The sequence below is a fragment of the Cinclus cinclus genome, chromosome 13 (genome assembly GCF_963662255.1).
Source record: "Cinclus cinclus chromosome 13, bCinCin1.1, whole genome shotgun sequence".
In the NCBI taxonomy this organism is placed as follows: Eukaryota; Metazoa; Chordata; class Aves; order Passeriformes; family Cinclidae; genus Cinclus; species Cinclus cinclus.
In genome coordinates, this window is record NC_085058.1 from 11451418 (window position 1) to 11470256 (window position 18839).

The following is an 18839-nucleotide window of genomic DNA, read 5'->3' on the forward strand; positions in this document are numbered from 1 at the left end:
ATAGATCTTGCAAAGCAATTGCTTGATAAAGATTTTTACATGCTAATTTCTGCTGCAGCCCTCAGTTGAGTGAGGCAAATCCCCCAACGGACCAGCTCTGCCTCCTCATCTCCGCAAAGCCTGGGGTTCTCAGACACCCAGATGCATCTGCAATATTTACTGGGTCTCCAGGTTTTCCCGTTGTTGGTCGTTTTATATTGTTACTGTTTGTGACAGTGGACTTTTGGTTGTCTCCCCCCTCCCCCTACAGCTACTGCCAAGTCTTTTAAAAGCTGTGTTTGTATTCTGCAACTATACTAATGGGGAAATAAATGTTTTACCTCAGAAAACCCACAATTAAATTTGTTACTGTTGTTTCTTCGGAGTACTTAAAGCTGCCTGAATGGGATGAGGGACAATAAGATAGATACACACCAAAACACTGAGCGAGTGAGCCTGTGAACTCTTGAAATGCTCAGTTCCTTGCAAGAATCTGCAGCCATTCATTCCAGGCTAACAGGAGCCAGGAGGCTGCCTGCTGCGAGGGGAGCTGGAGGAACCACACACCAGAAAAACATGGGGCCACAGATACCCATCCCTCCACGCCATGAAGGATGCGACTGTCCTTTTTTTATTTTCATTGCACGTGCATTTTGCAGGAGCATCGGCAGGAATACCGGAAAGCACCAAACATTTCTTTCGCGAGTCGCAGCACCTCCCCTGTCCCAGCTGGGCTGTGGCGGGCGCGGGGCCCAGGGCAGAGCGGGACGCCCAGGCCCGAGCGCCGCCGGCGGGGCGGGACGGGGCCGGGCCGCAGGCGCTGCCGCCCGGAAGGACGCGGCGTTCGCCTGCCCCGTGACCGCGGTCCCGCCGGAGCCGCCCGACCCGGGCCTGCGGTGCAGCCGCCATGGCGGGGGACAGCCCCAGCGCCCTCCCGGTGCAGCTGGTGGAGCAGCCCAGGTGGGTGGGCCGCTCCCCGGCCCCGCCGCCGCTTAGTCCCGGGGCGGGTGGGCGGTCTACGGGCGGCCGGGGGAGGTGGGAGGTACACGGTGGCTAAGACCGTCCTCATGCCCTGGGCTGAAGTGCGCGACCGTAAGGTCGCGGTTTCTTTCCCTGGCACGAGCAAAGATGTCTCGGGAAGGTCCTGCTCCCGCGGCGTGCCGGGCTCTGGCCCCTTCTCCCATCCACAGCAGCCCGGCCCGCCCTGACGCCCCTCGCAGGGTGGCGCTGGGGCAGCAGCAGAATCGCTCATTCATTCATTCATTCGTTCGTTTATTCATTCATCATTTCGCCTACATCATTCTTCCTCTCCCAGAGTTTTTGGGGAATGCTGGTTTTTCTCTCCTTTTTCCTGTAAATAGCCCTGGAGCAGCACTGGCCTGGCCATTGGAATGGCTGCGGCACGTGCCAGCGCCTGCTCGTGGCCCATGGAGTTGCGCTCGGTGTGTGGAATTAAAATGCACACAGACGAACCTTTTTAATTGCGTTAGCACCGTAAAAGGGGCACTTTTTAAAACGCCGGTTGATTGCATACGATTGCGCCGTAAATCCCACAGAAACGGCAAGTCCAGCATTTCCAGACTTGGAAGTGTGAAGTTGTGAGGAGTGCCTTTGCCTCAAGGCTTCTGACAATTTTCTTCTTGATGTAGGTGCTTGTAATTCAGTGTGTGTGTTGCAACATCAAGGCCAAAGCCTGTAAATAGCCTTTCATCAGGCCTGCTTGTAAAACCCACATTAAAAAAAGAGATCAATCAGCACTTAGATAAACATGCCCTCATGACTGCTTTGTTTGTTGTCTCTTGGTACCAACACTACTATAAAAATATCTGTGAAACAAAGCAGCATTCTAAATACTGACACAAAAAGGAATAAAGTTAACACCTAGAATTCTGCCAGCAGATTCCCCTGCGTCCTGTAATACTATTAATGTGATCTAGAGAAGGGATTGAACAATGAAATGGCAGAAATTGCTTTTGCTAATTGGAAGAGTAATATACCAGTCAATACTAGGGGAGATTATAAGAAGTAGAAATCATAGACCTAATACAGCTTTGTAACTGGGCATAAAGATAGAAAGGTACTGAAAGGTCTGTTTAAAATATATCACAACAAATCATAGAATCATATTTTGTAGCTTTCCATTTATAAAAATCTTACAAAGCGTTTGAATATATGTAGCTGAACAATAACACAGCCTTTACAAAGATGTACAAACTAAATAATTGTGGAATTTTCTCACATCTGTTTCTCATTGCAGTCTTCTTACTTCCACTTTGCATTAACTAGGCTTCCAGTTCTAGATTTAGATTAAATGTAGAAACCTTATCAGAGTTCCTGTTACAGGATTTTTGTCAGTAGACTAAGATTTTGCTTTACAGTAATTTCAAAATTAATTACTATCAAGTTTCCTGTGCTTTACTAAGATAATGGCTGCATCTGTTCTCAGCCCTCATTTACCTACTGTTCTGCACAACACATTAAAGTATTCCAACTTGCCAAACATGAGGCAGAAGGTCGGTACCTTTACAGTTGCAGGAAATAAAGCAGTACGACAAAGTTTATTTGCTTTGAACTTTGAGTAGCACATCAGCCACCTCTAAATGGAAAACCTGAAGTACTTTTGCTGGAATCCTGTGGAGTAAATACTGTCATAAGTCATGGGGCTAATCTGATGTTTGGAATTTTAGTTCTCTGTGTATGTGTTTATACAAAGATGGGGTAGTATGAAAACTGATGAAAATCAAGATCTAAGTAGAGTCATCAACGTTATTGAAGAGCAAAAATAAGCAGCCTAATGTCATACCTGATGTAGCAGAGAAAACTCCACATACTTCAGGAAACTGAACTGAATTTGCTTCAAGAAGCATTGAAATGTCCTGTCTTTTATGCAAATATAGTCCTTCTAAATGTTTCAAACCTGCCTTTCAGATTGCAGAAACTGAAGGAGATGTTTATATCAAAGTTTGGATCAGCTCCCAAGTTCTATGCTCGTGCACCAGGACGAGTCAACTTAATAGGTAAAAGAGAAAAATCATGTTATTTTACTTCATCTTTCATCATGGAAGTCTAGTAATTTAAAACGCAGGATGAAAATGCTGGTCTTTATTTTTTCAGTGAAGTTTCTTGTGATAAATGGAAAATCATATATAATTTAATAGATTTTACTTTATCTTATAAACAACGCTACATGGATATCAGTTTTGGAGAATAACATTTATAGACAGTGGTGATGGTTTTGAAAATTGGAGTAACTTGCCAGCTTAGGTTTTTTTTTAGTTAATTAAAGTTACCAAATATAACCATCCCCACAGCAATGCACATGATAAAGCATGAAATGATTCATTCTGCCATAATTTCTTTTCTACTTTTCCACAGAGATGTGTCCACAGAACTTAAAACAGTGGGTGTGATTCACTGGCAGACTGAAGAGTCACAATTATTTTATGTTCAGGACTTACTTTTATTTCTGTAGAAGCCTTATTTTTGGGATTTCTCTGTCCATGTTAGGGTTGTGTTCTCCCTGGAGCTGAGTTTCTTGCATATATTCATAAAATAATCCTATGCATTTGAAGACGTAGTAAAAGGATCCTGAAAAGCAGAGCTGTAAAATTCAGTTTGTTTGTTGATTGTGCAGTTAATTTTTATCTCAGTGTTGTGTGAACATCTCATATAGATTAAATAGACAGCATATGGTAACTGGGAATTATTCCCAAGGGAGACAATGTTTACTACATACATTTTCTATTTGATTGTTACTGTATGTGTTGTATGCAACTGTATTAATCATTATTTAAATGTATTATCTTCTTAGAAAAAGGTGCAGAAATTGTATGTACATGGCAGTTTCTCATTCTTGGGTAATAATCTACATGGTGAGGTCTTTAAAAAGTTTTTGTAACCCAGTGTTAGAACAAGAACATTTATAAACAGGTGCAATAGATAAAAATCACTAAAGAAAGAAAAATCTTTTTGTGAGGTAATGCAAAACGGATGAAATGTACCCCAAAGTTTAGGTAATAAAAGTTGAAACTGCAGTCAGAAATTGTCTCATCCAGTAAACAACACTGCAGCCCTGTAGAAGCCCTGTTACTGCTATTCTAGAAAGAATTACTGCAAAGTGTTTTCTTTGTTTCTTTGCTAGGAGAACACATAGACTACTGTGGTTATGCTGTGCTCCCAATGGCTATAGAACAAGATATCCTGATTGCAGTAGAACCTGTACAAACTCAAGTTGTACAACTGGCAAATACAAATTCTTCATACTTGTACGTAATTACTTTGTTTATTCATTAATTTTTATGAAGCTCTTCATGCATTGCAATACAGTTTACCTTTTCAGAGATCTGACAGACTTCCATTGCAATACAGAGTTTGTGTAAAACAATTTGTCTCAGCAGATGGAATCCCACAGACTGGCTCCTTGCAGTGTGTATTAGTTCAGAGCAATAGCTTTGCAGCTGCTGTCTCCCACCTCTTTGTTCCTATTACTTTGTAAAGCCTCTGATTTTTCAATCCTTCTAAAAGTTCAATTCTGTCTTCCGTTCTTTTGTCTCATCTTTCTCAATATAATCCCCGTAACTGGCAGCAGCTCAGTTTCTCCTGGAGAAGGGAGTGAAATGTTTTGTAATCGATTACTGCAAAAGTAAGGTAACACTCCCCTGCTCTGGAGAACCTGGGGCTGTGTTTTCACAACACAACAGCTTTAGCAACAATCCTGGCTCAAAAGAATCTGTATTCCTTCGCCTCCACTTCCTTCACAGCTGTTGTTCGCAGAATTATAGGCCAATTTAGGTTGGAAAGGACCTTTGAAGATCCCTTGTAAATAATCTTGTTAGCCTTCTGCTGAACTCCCTGCCAATGTCTTTCATGTATTGGGAAACCCCAAAACTGGATGCAATATTCCAGCTATGGTGTCACAAGTGCTGAACATAGGGAAATAATCCTGCCACTCTTTTAAACTTCAGGGACATTTTTCTGCCTCTTTGTAACAGTCTGATATTTGTGTAGTTGCACCGCAGTTCAGATCGGGTCACTCATCCACATGAGCTTTGTGGACATTTTGCAAATATCAGAATCAGCAAAAGCTTCGTTTAAGCCATTTTTATTGAGCCATTGCTTTAATTGGTAAATTAGTTCCTGAAAGCACAGTGTGTGGCAGCACAGGGACAGGAACATACTGTCAAAAGTGGGAAATACTTGAGCACATATTCCTGCTTAAAGCTCTGTTTGTTATAGACACATTCTGAACTACTGGCTGTGACTAAGACAGTCGAAAGGAATTTGTACTTCTATGCTAAGTATAAAAACTAAGAGATTTTTTCACTTTGTGGACTATGTTTTCACATTATAGCTGGGCTGAATTAAGAGTTTGCCACTGCCTAAAGGCAATGGCGTGGCATCTTTTACCCCTAGTCTCCCTGTACCTGCTTCTAAGATAACTCTGCCTCTGCCTTTTAGCAGGTGTAGAGTACTTGTTTGATCTTAAGGTTAACTGCACTATTCCCCCATTTTTTGCATGGATAATTTCATTTTAGTGAATTGCCATGCACTCAGCACTAAAGCTGACTTGGAATAAGCAGTGGAACAAGCAGTGGTGAGCAGGGAAAGGAAATGGAAGGTGTGCGTGGGACCTTTCTTTAACAGCAACCTCCCACCAGGGCTTAAGCTGTGTTGCAAAACCATTCTGCAAGAGACAATAGCTTCAGAATTACAATAGTTTTGATTAGGAAAAGTTGTTACTATGAACACTGAATAAAGCTGTAATAAAAAGGTACACATTTTCACTTGGTCTTCAAGTTTTGCTGCATTATATTGCAATTGAAATGGCCTTTTCAGGACAGTTCCACCAAATGCAGAATTATAGCCTTTGAATTTAAATTGCCCACGCTGGCTCTCTGTTTTTACATCTGCCCTGGTTTGAGTTTGAAATCATAGCCATATGATTTTTAAGCCATTGACCAATAAAAGGTTTCAGAACACAGCATTAAGCATCTTGGTTTTGTTGAGACACTGTTGCTTCAAAACAAAGCTAAAACATGCCCATAATTTCATAACAAAGAAATATTTTTCAACACTTTGAATGTTACACCACATAACAAAACAGATGACAGTATGTCTTTTTTTCCCAGCCTGTTACACTGGTAGATTTATGCCTGTGGTGAATGCATATCTATAGGCCTTTGGTGAACAAGGACTAACTAGAATCCTCTGTAGAATCACTATTTCCTATTTCATTCTTATTTTGTGAACTGGTAAACTGTGGAACAGTTCTGTGGCACTCTTCCACCCTGATAGTTCATGTTAACTTTTAGTAGAAATAGGACAGAGAACAGGTTGCTAGAAAAAACACCTATTTGTTTTTTATCATAAATTATTTCAACTGATCTGATGCCTTTTATGTTATTGGGACTAAAGAGGTATTCAAAACTTAGATTCTTTTGAAGTTCCTGATACCTCCCCTTCACGAAACATCTTTGTAATTGAGAAGTATGCATAGAGAGAATATCTGACATTATACTTCTCAAAATGCCTTCAGAAATACCAGAGGATGGTAATTACCAATCGGTTTCCATCTCAAAACAAAACCTGAAAGTTTGATTTGTTTGTTTGTTTTTAAATCAGGGTACTTGTACAGAAGACTCAAGCAGAGAAACTAACAGACAAGACAATAAGATTGTATGAGAAGGCCAAATTGATCTCCCAAAAATAAGGATTATTCAAGCAGTAAAAACTACCTCAGTCACGCTACTTAAAAATCCCATCTTGTAATTATAAAATTGAAGTTTCTATGTCTGGTTATGGACAAGTGGCATTATTTCCCTAGCATTCTTTAAAACAGAAAGGCTGGAACAGACAACATCAGAGTAGTTTTATTTCATGGATATGTTTTTCCCAGTCTTTTATTTTGTTATAAAGTTCTTATATTAAACTGCCTAATTTTCTGTAGGAGGTTCAAAGGCAAGCCTGAAGATTTCCTGATTTAAGATAAAGCTTGGGTATTTAGGAACTGTTTCTTATAAAAAACTGCATGTGATAACAAAAAAAATAGACTTAAAGATTCTGGGGATTTTGACAGTCCCACATTCTTTGTTTATATGAATCATGTCCATATAAAACCTGCCAAACTCAAAGCCATTTTTTTCTTTCATTTTCTATGTGAGAAGATTGTCAAAAAGAGCAAAATACATTTTAAGAAGTCATTGTTTTTAATTTATCTTGAGAACCAGCAAATATAGTCATAATACCTGTGTTCTTGTTTATTGAAATTTTACTCCGAGAGGGTAAAAAGAATTATGAAGATAAAATATTTTAGGACTCTTCTTTGAGGCAAAGAGGATCTAAGATTTCTCTTAATCACTTTCACACATTGCTTTCCACCAACCTTGTTTTTTCCAACAATAATTTAGGATTATTGTAGGGAGCAAGCACAGAATTTTTAAACCTTCATTACTTATGACAAGCATTTTCTATTTTACAAATACCTCAGGGAGGGTATTGAAGAACCATAAGCAGGTTGATGTTTTATTCTCTTGGAGATCATTCTAAATACACATGAATCTCAAAATGTACAGCTGTTCTCAAACTTTTCTAGTACTCTAATCTCAGTACTCCCTTTCATGTCTTTCATGTTCCTCTGCAAAACCTAGTAATTTCTGACACTAGCTGTGTGCAATTCTTTGCTGCTGCACTGTTGATAAAATCCTGTTTGTGGCACTAAGCAGCTTGCACATTAAACTGTACACCAATCTGATGGGTTTGCACTGTAATTAAGGTTGAACTTGAATGTGTAACTGGCAAAATGGGAATTCTAAGTTGATACTCAAAGTGCAAGGTCTGTCCTGTGGAGCTGGGCATAGGCTGCAGGCTGGGAGTACAAGTGGAGTTCCTCACTACAGTGGGCCAAGCAATAGACCAGATGGAATTGTGGGGCCACTGCAACCCTGCTTGTTGCTTTGGGGGTTGCATTACACAAAAATTGCAGCCTTTAAGTGCACCAGAATAAAGTGAGCTTTTCAGACATTGCTTGAAGACAATTGTATATTAAAGATGTTTTGTATTTGTATAACTTTTTCTCTATAGGTAACAGAATAGTTAACTGATAAAAACATCTTTCACTGGTATCCATTACAAATATTAATTAGTAATGTCCTTTTGGACAAAAAAACAGGAAATCAATAATCTATGTAGTTTACTGGGATCAGTATAAGAAGGAAAAATTCCCTCCTCTTAGGAGGTGAAGACTGTCCCCTGAAGTATAATTTCTTGAAACTGTTTTTATTCCTGTTAAATATTTCCAGGAGTTCAGCTGCCTCTGTTCATATTCTTTAGCAGAGCTTGCCTTGTAGAGGACATCTTGATCTGGAACTTTTGAATATTTTAATTTGATTTCTTGATGTTCTCAGTGCCTTTGCTGTTTCTGTGTTGGGCACCTGCTGTCATGACATCAAGCAGATAAAGTTCCTGGCTGTTGAAGGGTACAGACTGCCAAACAACTTGCACACCTTGGGGACTGATGAACCTCTATGAGGCCTCACCCATGTCCATTCTGACTGCACCTAGCTGTTCTTTAGGAGCATCCAAGCTCACTATTTTTATTATTTTGAAAGAAAGGTGGAGTAGGAATTATCCTGGAGGAAACAGATAAAATATTTAAACTAAATATTTTTGTCTTGTAACATACATAATATAATTCTGCAGCATTAGGCCTGTTTTAGTGAAGTGCCATTCAGAGCACAGGTAATTAAGATGAAATCCTGAGAAGGAATTACCAGAGAACCTGAAGTTTATCTGTCTCTAGTCAAGGTTTGACAGCTATGATTATTTAAATTTTCACTTCTAAGAAATCATGATAGCATACACATACATGATGGAAGGCATCCTGCCTGAATTAAGGATGTCAAAGGCAGCTTAATTTCTGGATTTATTTAATATATTCTTTATACTTAATCAATAATTCTTATGCTTTCATCTAAAAGAACCATATAGAAATGATTAATAAAGAAGACATGTAAAAAGCTCAAACAAAAAACCAAGCCAGAAAGCATTGCACTGAAGACCATTAAACCAGTCTTGTCCATCAGCAGGTGGCAGTAACAAGCCACGTTTTTTTTTAACTAAATTTAATACAAGTTAAAGCCTCAAGGTTTTTCTGTTTTTGCAGGGATTTCAGTACTAGTGTTAATAACATTCAGATTAACAAAACCAAACCTCAGTGGCATAACTACTTCCTGTGTGGACTGAAGGGTATTCAGGTAAGCCAAGTCCATTTAATTTATGAAATTAATATAGAAGTAAAATACAACAAGAATACCTATTTAACCTCAAAATTTTCCCCTGCATTCTCTAGATTTTTTTTAACATACAGCTAAGTATTTTTATATTAAAACTTGAAGAGGATATATAAGTGGGTTTGCTTTAAAATATTTGCAGAGTACTATTTTCTTCTCTATAAAACAAATTACTGTAGCAAATAATTGCTTAGGAAAGTTGTGATCAAACATTATCAGGATGACATTTCTGTATTTTGAAGTCAAAAGGAATGCTTTCCAATGGAATCATTTAATTAAAATCTTCTTTGAAAAATGTTTGGAGGCTTGTCTATCAGGACATGAAGATCGTATCTTATCGAGTTAAAAGTGTAGCTGTGCAGGAAGGGGCACACTTACAGTAAAGGCAGGAGCACAAACACACAAACCAGATGTTTTCCTGTCTGCCCACTCCAGGTTTATCTCCCTCTCCAGACTGACCTGATGACCCAAATGTTGTGAAAGCAAGTGCTGGTTCTCAGTGCTGCCCTGGGAGGTGGCCTTAACTCACCATCGAGGCTCCTGCAAATTCTCACCTGCTGTTTGCAGGAGAGGCACAGAATTCCCAGAATTCATCACCCTTTGAAGGGGGAAGAAAAGGTGACTTCTCTGCTCGATGTCAATCTAATGATATTTCTGGAAGGGCAGATGGGATAAATGGTGATGGCAGGTCAGGAACAGGTTGCCACAGCCAGCCCAAATTATGGGTAAACGTGCTTTTTAAAGCACGTGAAGTTTGCCTGAGGATAGGCCATCTAGGTCACCCCACAGGATGATACAATAGCTGAGGACTGCTGAATAGCCTACCTCAGACCTGTCACTGGAGTCTTCAAAATACAATATTCAGAACAATCAGTGCCACAGATCACTTTATTACAATTCACAGGTCCTAAACAGCCCTCTGCTTCAATGAGACCCAAATAAATTACTTATGTGTGCAGTAACATGAGTATTTTCAATTTTGTATTGCTCAGTAACACAGGCATTTAAATTGCACTGACTGTAGAGATATAGATTAGGTTTCTTTACAGTATAGCCTTTCTTATATTAAGGCTTGCATGACCAATTGACTTACTATTTTTCAGTCTGCTACTGAGATTTGTTTCCTAAGGACAAGCTTTCATACTTGAAGGTTAATTTGCAAAGCAGGTTTGTAGAGTCTAGTACTGGCAGAAAATAAGCATAAATGTTACAGACTTAAGAAACTCTGAAATACAAGTACTCAGAGGGTCCAGCGGGATAATCTGTTTATATTAAGTTGAACATGCTATCCTTTTGGGACAGAACTGTTGCAGAACTTGGCAAGGTCCATTTTCATTTTTGAAACTGAAGTACGTTTTCTATTTAAACATCGCGTGATAAGTCTGCAAGCCTGATTCACATTCAAGACAATCCAGAAACTGTGGATCAGTTTCTGGTTACTCAAGCATTTTCTGTTTATGAGCAAGCCTGTCTAGTTCTTCATGAAGGGGCATGGGCAGCAATAGTATTCTAGATATGAATTTCCTTTATTTGTAAAACAGGAAATTCAAAATATAATTTGAAGTGATGGCAGAAGACTTTAAAGGAGCCTCTTTGTGTTTGCTGATCTCTACCATTGATATTTATGGTTGAAGTTGTTTCAGGAGTAGTAGAAATCTTTTGAAGGTAGACATTTCTTTATGAAAATACTGTTATTTTTTCTGATTATTGATACTGTAGTGTAGTTTATTGATGTATAAATTGCATCACAAGTTAGCTATTCATATACCTCCCATATACAGTAAATGATTTTTTAATAAGTACTGCATGTTTGTTTCAAACTAATAGCAGAGGGAAATTTATATAAAAGTGATTATAAATAAAAAGACAAAGCAACTAAAGAATAATTAAAAGAGTATGTACATGAGGATTTATGACTTCTGGATTAAATATATTGTCTGTGATATCTATCATGTATGTTAGAATATTTTAAACTTAATTAAAAAAACAGCATGCCAGAGGCCATCCCCACTGGTAGGTGTGTCTTTGTGACCCTAAAGCACAGAGTTCCTTAAGTTCCATTGTGGTTTTCCCAGTGTCAGTCCTGTGGGTGTTTCGGGACACGAGTGTCTGGCTTTGAAAACAGATGCATGGCTACTGGTTTCCCCAGCATCATGTTGCTCACTAACACCACGTGCCAGTGTTGGAAGCGAAGCATAAAGTGGACCTTGAGCTTTTCGTGGTACCTAAAATGAAAAGCAGTTGAGAAAAGGACAAAAGTTGGGTATAAAAGGATTGGTGACTTTGCACTGTCACCACGGCAGCTCAAAGCAGAACCAGTTGCTGCAAAACCCACCCACGAAGCTCGGTGAATTCTTGGGCATGCAGCCCATCCTGAGTTCTGCTTGGGGTGGTTATATGTTTGTGTACAGCAATTGCAGACATACCTTTGGCTGCAGCCCCACCATTGGCTTTGTTCTTAAGGAACAGAATGAAAATTTTGCTTTTGCTTTATTTTGGAGATACCAGAAGCAGGTCCTTGCTTCCAGCAACTCAGCAGAAAGATTCTCTTTCTAAGTATCAGATAATTGCAAGCCTGAGCCTGTCTGTACTTGAAACTGAGATTGTTTATTTTTCATTGTTAGGAACATTTTGGTCTTAATAACCCAACTGGAATGAATTGTCTACTAGATGGAACCATCCCTCCAAGTTCTGGTCTCTCTAGCTCCAGTGCTTTGGTGTGCTGTGCCGGACTCGTGACACTTAGAGCTAATGGAAAAACCCTCTCTAAGGTAATTTACTGTAAAACACGAGAGTGTCAGCAGTAAAATTCTACTTAAAATTAAATATTGTTAATGCCTGTAAACATCAAAAACACGATACAATTGTTTTTGCAAAGAGTTGTTGGATATAAACTTAAGATATTGCACAACTGAGCAAACATCTTTGGCCAAATTTTGGCAGGATTTGAATTTGGCAAGAAAGCAGGCTTACATTAAAGCTGAAAAAAGGAGCATTATTGTAAGCCTGTATTTTGGCCAACCATCAGGTCCATGCCTGGACCAGATGTGCTATCTGCAGGCCAGGGCTGAGGATATATGTGCTGAAGCATGCAGACCACACCCCCGAGGCCTTTACTCTCTCCCTGAATGACTTTTCATGGCTTTAACAGCAGAGCATCTGTTGGAGGCCTGTGGAACAATTTCTTGATAAATTATGTAATCAGCACAAAGTAGAGGTGAAATTCTTCCATCTGACTCTCCTTATTCTCTTCACAGTTTTTTGGAATGAACATACTTACAATCCAAAATTTATTCCTCACTTTTAAACAAACATTAGTCTGAAAACAAACCCCAAATATGTGACCTGTTAGCAGTACAACTGTTAGCACTGTTTGGCTTGTGTAATACAGATTTCTGGAGGAGTCATGGTCCTTGAAGGTGCCATATTGGGATGAAGTTCTCTCCATTAAAAATGTCTGGTTAAGTGAAACTAGGATCTTAAATTAGAACATTGTCAGGAAGAGAAAAGAACAGATCTAAATGTGACTGTTACACATATTTGTGCCTATTGTCTAAGACAGACATTCCCAAATTGTGGTACAAAGCCAACTGAAAGTGGCACATGATGATGGCAGCTGTTAACTCTGCTTGTAACAAGCACTTCTCTGAGTCATGAGGTGAACAGATCCACACAGAAGGTTTTTGCTGATCTGTTGAGATGTACTTCTCTATGAGGCTGCAGTTGCAGGCATGCTCTCAGCAGTGAATTCATGATCCCAAATTTCCCAGCTGCCTGGGCTGGCTTCAGGAGCATCAGGCAGGGCTCAGGCAGAAAGGAGCAGAGTAAAGCAGGGAAGCTTTTTATGTAGGAGCATGTGGCTATAGTTTCTGTCACCCTGACTTGTGCTGGTGAGTGATCAAAGGTCAGGAAGGGACTCGACACCATAGGAGAGGTTCTGGTTTGGGAGGTGAGACACGTAGAGCAGTGGTAGTTGAAAACATTAAATTGAGGATCCTTCTTGAATGACAGCAATTAAAGAGTTGGAGGTGACAGAATGTGTACCTGACCTGACAAGAAGCTTCTGGTTTTGCATAGATGGTCCTACACAGGTCAGCACCGTCTCTGATGGTGGTCACCTCAAGAGCAAAGCTTGGGAACAACTGAACAAAATCACTGGAGTGCACATGTTCAGAAATTGGGTATCTGATAAAGCATAGAATTGACAGAGGTCATAAACCCCAAATTTTACTAGGTAGTAAAAATCTGTATCTGGAAAACCAGAAGCCAGGTTTTCATTATTCCAATTCTGCACAGTATTCTTCAGAGAATAAATGATACAGTGTGTATCTTGAGCTGAATTTACACATGGCTTGGGAGTACCGGCCGGCATTCTGCCAGACTTGTTGTAAAGAAAGGTGCAAGAACTCCTCATTTTCATAGAGTCATTTTCATAGAAAATTAAGGAAGAACAGAAGGAAGACAGAGAGTCCACTGAATGTCTTTTCTTCTCATGAGTCCTGTTCAATCCTCTTCCGGCTAGTTGAAAAATGTGCTGAAAGTTAAGCTTGTGTCTGAAACACAGTTGGACAAACACAAGAGACACAATTGCACATTTTTGTCAGGAAACCCTGCTGTCTGCAGCCAGATATTTTGCACTTGTGATGCAAAATGATCAATGTACAGATGAGACTTCCTAATAGCCACCGTAGGAGCAGTTAAGAGCATATCCAAGGTTTTGTATGCTTGCATAGACCAAGGCACCTGGTTGTCATGGTTAGGAGAGAGAGTGACAGCTCTGATTGCTTTTGTCCAGGCTTTAAGTTTCTCCAAATCTTACAGGGCAGTAGAAAGTCAGTTTTTCTGGCAAATTTATGATTTAGCATTAGGGACTTCTTATATGTAGAACCCAGAGTCTCTGTTGCACTGGATTTATGCTTAGCCTTGCAGAACTGCCTTGTGTAAGGCAGGGCTAGTCTCAGTATAAATTAGAGCAATCTAGGCATGTGAGCCCTCAGAAGTACAAAACGTGCTCTGGCCACTTCTTGCCAGCTCCTAATGCATCCTGTGCTGGTGTCAAATGGGATCTGTGCAGGATCCAGTCCTGTTGGCTCTGTGTCAGCAGGGAGCTCCCCCATGGCAGGGAAATTCCTAGCAGAACACAAGCAGGGGCTTTCCAGATCCTTTCTACTAGAAAGCAAACCAGGACCGTGCATTTTTAAGGCTCTGGTTATTTATGTGTTTGTTTATTTTAAATAAGAAATACCAGTTTATGCCTCCCATCCATATTTTTTTTCCCAAATGCTTTACAGTTGTGAAAGTTGTAAATTGTAGTATTTATAAGTAACAGTATTTGGTTATGATGTTAATTTTATGAGAAAAGATTGACTTTTTGCCCCTCACTAGTCTGATGGACTTTTCAAAATCTTAGTATGATGGTTTGTAGCAGGAAGACAGGAAACTTGTGCTTTGGAATCAAATTTGGCTGAATTGTACGGCTTCTGTAGCCAAAGTTATGAAAAAATGACCTTTTACTGAATGGAACATTTATCTGTTTTGTTTCTGTGAAACTATTTTTATGAGAATATTTTAGTTATATGCTCTTTTTTACTGATAAATGTGAGTTTAAAATAGTTGCTGTAGAGTAAAAGTCGTTGAAATTTAGAGCTTTTATGAGATAACATGTCCAGTGTGAGAGATTAAGAGCCTATGAGATTAAGAGCCTGTGAGATTAAGAGCCAAAACCCCACAAAATTAAAAGCATTGTAAAAGCATGACTAGAATTTCATGGTGGCTAACTTTAAAAATAGCACTTTTTTGACATTGAAAACAAAATCAGAAAAAACATGCTCTCACTAATTGTGTGTAGCAGTCTGCAATAGGGCATTGTTTCAGTGTGCATACAATATTTTTTTTAAAAAACCCATCATACACATACACAATAGTTAGGGAAAATACCAGTTCAAGACAATTCAGCCAGATGTGCAGTGCTAACCAGTTGCAGCAGTGCAATAGCATTCAAATAACAAGATGGAAAATGCAGAATGCGATCTTTAAAAAGAATCCATTTTTCTCCTCCAAACAGGATACCAGTCTAAGGCTGTGTTAGCATCACTCACACAGCAGCAATGCTCAGTAGCAGTAGCTCTTGATTTTGAAGTGATTTTTATTTCACCGTTACAAAATCAATCTATTGTATAACTTTTCATCAGGTGATGATACTCTTTGTAAAGGAAACATAATAATGCTCTAATCTGTCCCAGCTTTGTGTTTCGTGGTAGGATTTAGTGAGTACAGAAAAATCACTTAGGACTGAGTAACTAGATTTACTTGAAAGATGTGATAATGTTGTTGTCCAAATGTTAGATCTTGTGAAAGTAAGGTCTGTTCAGCCACCTTAACATTTTTTTCTGTTATTCAGGGCTGGGTAGCTGTGCACATATTTACTGGGAAGAAATCAAAAGGGTTTATCTAATTTAATGTGAAGTGTTGAGGATAGGTAGGAGAATGATATTTTGCTTTATCTAGACTGACATAAAGCTAAGTCACACAGAGTAAATAAAGGACCTGAATGTGATCTGTAATGGTACAGTGTCCATTGGTTTCATTTTTCCCAGATTATGGCTCAGATGAATTTGAGTGTGGGTGTTAAATATCTTCAATCAGTATTTCAACAGTTACTATACCTGCTAGTGTCACTGGTTTCAGTGGGAATCTGATGGGCCATCTGGAATCCTTTCTACTTTGTTTCTGAAGCCTCTATATAATAGGGAAAGCACTTGAATTGAACCTTTTACCATTTCAAATCCAAAGCTGTCTGGCAAGAAAACCTGTGAGTATCCATACTGATAGTGTGACTTCGAAATTAGTAACTTGTACTGGTAATACTCCTTAGGATTGGATTACACTGTATTTTATTTATTTATTTTATTATTTATTTTTATTATTTATTTTATTGATCTATCAAAAATCTTTGATAGATGCATGCTCAGGTTAATTATATGAGAAACCAAATTGTTTACACAAAAAATGGCACATAGATAATGCATTTTAAAGTACTGTTAATACAGAGAAATGCTGAAGTACCTTTCTCCCTGTGGAATTGAAAAAACAGAGTTCTTGTTAAGCTTGACTATGTGTTTGTAATCAAGGGGAAACAGAGTACAAAGGCCATCATCTCTCATCAACCAAATTGATAACCTTCCATTTGAGCATGTTAGGGGGCAGACAAAGTCAAGCTAAGATTGCTGTGCTTATGAGGACATCCAGATACTATCTGACAAATATATTCTCATTCTGGAAAAAAGTTAGCATAATTACCTTGCAAAACATATATGAAGTTCAGCTAATTGGGATTTTATTTGCAAACTGGAAGCAGATGGTAACTTTCAGCAACCTATTCCTAGTCAAGATGAGATATTAAAAATAAAAGCATTCCTGGTGGTAAAAATAACCTCAAAAATTTGGGCATCATTTTACACCTTACTAAATGAAACATAGTACCTTATATTTCAGAAATTATTTTTATGCTTACGTACATATATATAAAATGTGCACAGATTGGAAAAAAGTTGACAGTGTAACTAGAGTTGAAATATGTTATATGATGGAGAATGTTTCCTTCTTACTGTAAAGCACTCATCTTTATCTGTAAGTTTTTCTTCTGCATTTTCAGCCTTGTTTATTGTGAACCAAACTCTGTAGAATTTAATAGAAAATCTACACTTGCCATTAAATTACCAACATTATTTGTTGTAAAGGAAAGCAGTAGATTAAGTCTGACTTGCCAAAATGTTAAGGAATGTTCATTGGGGGACCATTACTCTATTTCCATAGAGGGAGTAAATATATGCACAGCACTTTTGACTGAATTGATGTTTAAATACTCCACTTAAATTTGCTTAATGAAGAACTATTTACATGAAGAGAATTCTGGAGCACTGAAAATGACAGTGCTAAAAATAACATATATTAACAAATTAATTTTCTTCCTGAAGCTTCCATTCATGAACAATAATATTTAAAATAAGAAGAAAACTTTTTTTATTATTATTTTAAAGATTAGTTACCATTACTACTGCACTGTAGCACATAGAAAATCTAGCACACTTAACTTGGGCCAAAATGAACTCCATTAAACCACTGAGGGAGATGTAATTTAATACTATCATTTTATGGAGAAGATTGCTTTATTTTGGCTGCTGTCATTCTGGATTTGTGTATATCAAGTTTCTGTGTAATGTAGGGTGAGCTGTTCCAAAAAAATACTAAGCAACACTAATTCTGTTTTACTAACAAATATTTGCCTGTCTCCTACTCACTAATTGTCTTACTTTTAAGGGGTTTATTCTTACACAAGTTTACTTCTTTGAAGGGCTGTGTGAGATTGAAAGGGATTGATCACTGCTTTGGAACATATTAACAGTGACAGTTATACAGGGACAAATTCTGTCACAGTTTACACACTGTCCAGACCCATTATTGCATGAGTGAGAATCAGAGCAGTTGGCCCTTGGCCTCTTTGTGAGCAAGAGAACTACTAAAGGTGAAACTCCCTTATCTGTTCTCACTCAGATAATTCTTTAGGTTTCTATTTTTAGGAATTTTTTTTATAATTAAGTGAACATCTGTTCAATTTCATTATTCCTAGGATATCTAAATACCTTTCTACATTTAGGTCTTCATGCTTATTATCACTAACATCAAACTGATCGAAAGTAAAATTATGGGGCGACAGAGAATCAAGTGAGCTGTATGGGGTGGGTTATAATTTATCAGTTCTTTGACTTGAAGGACCAAAAAGACTCAGCTGTAAATCTAAACCTGAATTTGAGGTGTTTCATATTGAAACATAAGTAGAGAAAAGTACATATTAGTGAAAAGTATCATTTTACTGAAAACTCACTTTTTCCATTAAAAATCCAAAACAAGGTAACATGATGCAGGAGCTACTGATGAATTCTTATTAGATGAAATCTCTCCATCTAGAGTAACTACACATAAGGCAACTAATAATAAAAAATCACAACCTTTCTTTGTCAGACTAAGTTATATCTCCACTGGTATGATTTCCCAGATCAGACTTTTTGCATGCTGCACAGGAAATCTTGTGACTCAGAGATAAAACTGATATAAGCGGTAGTAATTTCTTTCTTTGTAACTCAAGATTGACTTGCTCCTTATCAGGGAGGACCTTAAATTGTTTCAAACAAAAAGCAGGGCTAGTTAGTAGAGTCTTAGACCAAAAGCTAGCCTGGGTCTGCACAGGGGGGGCAGTTGCCTGCTAGACAAATGGGTGTTACCTTCTGCAGTAGGATTCATTCTGGACAGACTTCAGAATTAAGCTTTGCAAACAAACAGCCCAAAAATACATTTTGAAAACTGTTAGTTTTAGATATTTCCTAGTGCTCCAACTAAAATTGTCTAAAACCTGAGAGCAGCTTCTTTAAGTAATTAATTTACATAAATTTCTTAATGCTTAATTGCTTGTTAGTGAATTGTATGTACTGAGATTCTTCTCCTAGTGATGTGACTTTATGTTGTTTTAATTATGGATATTCTGATGTATTGCATTGTATCTTTTTTGTTTGATAA

The 18839-nt window shown here is 38.4% G+C and overlaps 1 protein-coding gene across 1 annotated transcript in view; it reads left to right on the top strand.

Moving 5' to 3' along the window:
- Positions 1–886: 886 nt before the first annotated feature.
- The window catches only part of GALK2 (galactokinase 2), a 46352-nt gene continuing 28399 nt past the window's right edge, over positions 887–18839 (top strand). The window contains exons 1-5 of the mRNA XM_062501505.1: positions 887–939; positions 2908–2996; positions 4121–4244; positions 9140–9230; positions 11891–12037. Of these exons, the coding sequence (XP_062357489.1) occupies positions 887–939; positions 2908–2996; positions 4121–4244; positions 9140–9230; positions 11891–12037 (504 nt within the window). The remainder of the gene's footprint in view (positions 940–2907; positions 2997–4120; positions 4245–9139; positions 9231–11890; positions 12038–18839) is intronic.